This window comes from Haliaeetus leucocephalus, unplaced genomic scaffold (assembly GCF_000737465.1).
Source record: "Haliaeetus leucocephalus isolate CR32 unplaced genomic scaffold, Haliaeetus_leucocephalus-4.0 Scaffold229, whole genome shotgun sequence".
Taxonomy (NCBI): Eukaryota; Metazoa; Chordata; class Aves; order Accipitriformes; family Accipitridae; genus Haliaeetus; species Haliaeetus leucocephalus.
Window position 1 is genome coordinate 8,633,391 of NW_010972665.1, and position 3,171 is coordinate 8,636,561.

The 3,171-nt window shown below is 53.0% G+C and overlaps 1 protein-coding gene across 1 annotated transcript in view; it reads right to left on the reverse strand.

The window, feature by feature from the left end:
* Window positions 1–1,229: 1,229 nt before the first annotated feature.
* The window catches only part of LRIT2 (leucine-rich repeat, immunoglobulin-like and transmembrane domains 2), a 5,499-nt gene continuing 3,557 nt past the window's right edge, over window positions 1,230–3,171 (reverse strand). The window contains exons 4-5 of the mRNA XM_010567936.1: window positions 1,935–2,115; window positions 1,230–1,317 (exon numbers count right to left, since the gene is read on the reverse strand). Coding sequence (XP_010566238.1) covers window positions 1,230–1,317; window positions 1,935–2,115 — 269 coding nt within the window. The remainder of the gene's footprint in view (window positions 1,318–1,934; window positions 2,116–3,171) is intronic.

The following is a 3,171-nucleotide window of genomic DNA, read 5'->3' on the forward strand; positions in this document are numbered from 1 at the left end:
CATGTCACCCATGGGCTGTAGCCAAAAGGTGCGGCAGGGTCCCAGCTGGGGTCCATGGCAGCAGCACTCCTCCCAGAGCCTCTCCGCCTCTCTCATTTCCTCCACTGTTTTCTTGCTTATTCCTCCTCCTGGGGCCGCGTGGCGTGAGGCCCAGGCTCTTGCGTTGTGTGCGGTCACGTCATCCTTGTCGTTCAGCTGTGAGCCGGTGGGAGGGAGGGGACGCGCAGCCCCCGGCCCCAGTCCTGCTGCCCTGCACAAGCACGTGTCTTCTGCTGGTTGCGTCTCCACCAAGTTCTGCAATGTTTCCTGAGGTACCAAGAGTTTGTGATTTATTTCCTGTACTACTGTTTTCCTGCTGTTGTGTTGAAGCCAGTATTCAATGTTCATTCTCCAATGAGGAAAGCCTTTAAAGACCATTCAATTAAGTGAGATTTAACAGGAGTTATAGGCTTATAGTCTTAGAGATTATATTTAAGAGGGAATAAAGATGTTTTATTACTATGCTGTGAGACTTTTTTCCAGTTACTCTGTATTTCAACTTCATGGGTGTTTTTTTAATAAATAAAAAAAAAAACCTGTAAAAGGTGCTTCTGTGCATGATGTTGTTCTGCTGGCAATGATTGCTTGTTACATGACTGCATGGGCACAAGCAGCCAGACAGCTTCCTGGGATGACCAAATGGCTTCTTTTTCAGACCACGGGTCAGGAGAGGGACCATGTCGGATTGGGGCAACACCAGCCTGGAAGGAGAGGAGGCAAGAAGCGGGATGCCATGGAGCACGGCGGACGGGCCCCTGGCCGAGTGCCCGTTGTGCTCTGCAGCCCGCTGCAGCATGGCCCCAGGGGCAGGAAGGCTCCTTGTGGGACGGCAGGTTTAGTTTGATGCCAGTGCTCACTGTGTATGCGATTTATTATGAACTTCCTACACGAGGTGACGGGACGTGTTGTCTGTCCCTGGCTGTTTCCTTGCTATGATTCAGCATCTCTCTCTACAGTCTCTACAGTTTGCCGTTGTTCCTCTGTGTTGACTGGGGTGAGAGGCGGCCAGTTGCTACAGGCAATGGTTCATTTGTCACTCCCCCTTGTACATGGCCCCGTGCTGGCCCTCAACCAGCATCAGCTCATGCCTGACCCCGTATGCACCGTCTCCCCAGGGATTTCTCCAGGACAAGGTTGTCTCCCCACTTGGCTGGCTGCTTCTGCCCCTTCCTCACCACTCCAGACCCCCATCACACATGCTGCAACCGCCCAGCCTCCCCTGTCCCTGCAGCCGAACCCCGGAGCTCCTTGGCATTCAGGTTTCTTTGCAATTTGTAACTGTAAAAGAACAGAAATGAAGCAGAGGACGTCTGGTATTCTGAAAATCCATCGTGTTTATTACTTTGACACTAAACGACTGACAAGACTAGGAAGTCCCTTGAAGTCTAACACCGAGAGTCAGCGTTGACCAAACAGGTCTCTGTTCAAAAGCTGTGCAGTAAGTTACAGCAGAAGGAGGTGCTGGGGGAGGAAATGTGGGGCTTGAGGAGAGGCAGCGTGGAAAACACACCACAAAAACCAAAATACAACTAGAAAGCCAAACTACCACATAGTGAAGCTCACATTAAACTTTATCTCTGCTTACAGCTGAGGTTTCTACTCTAGTTTTTAACTTTTTGAGGTGGTCTCTAACAACACATATGACAAGGGCTGCAGGTCTATTGGCCATGTGCTTCGGTTGTGCTGGAAAGCACGAGGCCAAAAAAGAAAAAAATAAGTCACATGTCCTCAGACCCCCGAGAAACGCAGTGTGAGCTGCTCCGCAAGCAGGGACTTGTTCCTTTTACATGCATATTTGGGGTACATTGCCTCTAGAAAGGAGGCAAGCTTTGGTTTCAAAGCAGCAGGATGGGCAGGCGGCCCATCTGCATTTGGGGAAGGTGCCCAGTTCACACCTTCGGCTCCCAAACCCCGGCTCCACCACCCTCTCCGCCGCCGGCCACTTGTCCTGCCAGCCCGGCTCAGGCTGAGCGTCCCTGTCACCCGCCGCATCAGCCCGCAGCCACAGTGCCGTCCTGGGGAAAAGGAGACAAGCGGTGGAGAAGGTGGAAGAGGAAACAGCAGTTGAGTGTTTGCCTGCAAAACACAAACTGTTCATTTTTTTCACCAGCTCTTGTTCTTAACTTTAAAAAGAATATATCAACACACCACTTGTGTAGCAAGAGGCATTAGGTATATATGTGTCTGTGTGTGCGTGCGTGCTAAAATGGACCTCTAAGATATGTTTGGACACAAGTAAAAGGCTCTCCCCTTCTCCCTAGTGCAAAAAAACAAAAACCGAAAACAACTCAAAAAAACCCCAAACCCTGTGCTGTGGCTATCTTATGCTGGTGTTCAGTAAGCCCTCACAGTTTTCCTGGTTGTGGTACAATAGAAGCTGTAAACCTCTTAGGGCTGTGTAAACCTTATGGAGGGGTAAGGAAAAAAAAAAAACAAACAAAACGAAGCAAACCAAACCAACCAAACAAAAAAACCCACGCCCCCCCCCCAAACCAACACCCAACACCCCTGATCAAAAAAAAAAGGGTTTCTCCAAGTGGAACACAAGAGCTCCATCACGTTGACCCAATCCTTCCCTACTTTTTGTTGCTGGTTATGAGCACAGCCCTGCCCTGGCTCCCCCGTCCTGTTTCTGTGAGGCAGCACACAGGAGAAGCCGGCACCAGCACAGGGCAGAGCTGCAGACAACCCTCCCACCCACCCCCCGGCTGGGAAAAAGACAGAAAGACTCGCCCGCGCAAGTGAGCGAGGGGAGACCTTCGGCCTTTTGCCACGCGCATCGCTATTGGTGTTGGGGTGGGTTTTTTGTTAATGCTTGTTTTCTTGCGTGTCCGCCTGCGTTGCTCGGCGGCAGCCCGGAGCTGCGGGGGTAGAGCCGCACACCCTGGGTACCCCCGTTCCCCGGGGCTCCCCAAGCCTGCTGTGAGCCCCAGTCGTGCGCCAAGTCCTTGCAGCGCAGACCCTTCCTCGCGTGGTCGCCCAAGAAGACCACCGTGCGCTGCGGCTCGAGGTCGTCCGTAAAACGTGCCGCTGCGGCCGCCTTCGCGGGGCGGGCGAGGGGCCGGGCTAGTAGAGGTCGGCGCTGTTCCTGTGGGGCGGCCGGGTCTTGCCAGGCTCCTCGCGGGCCGGGGG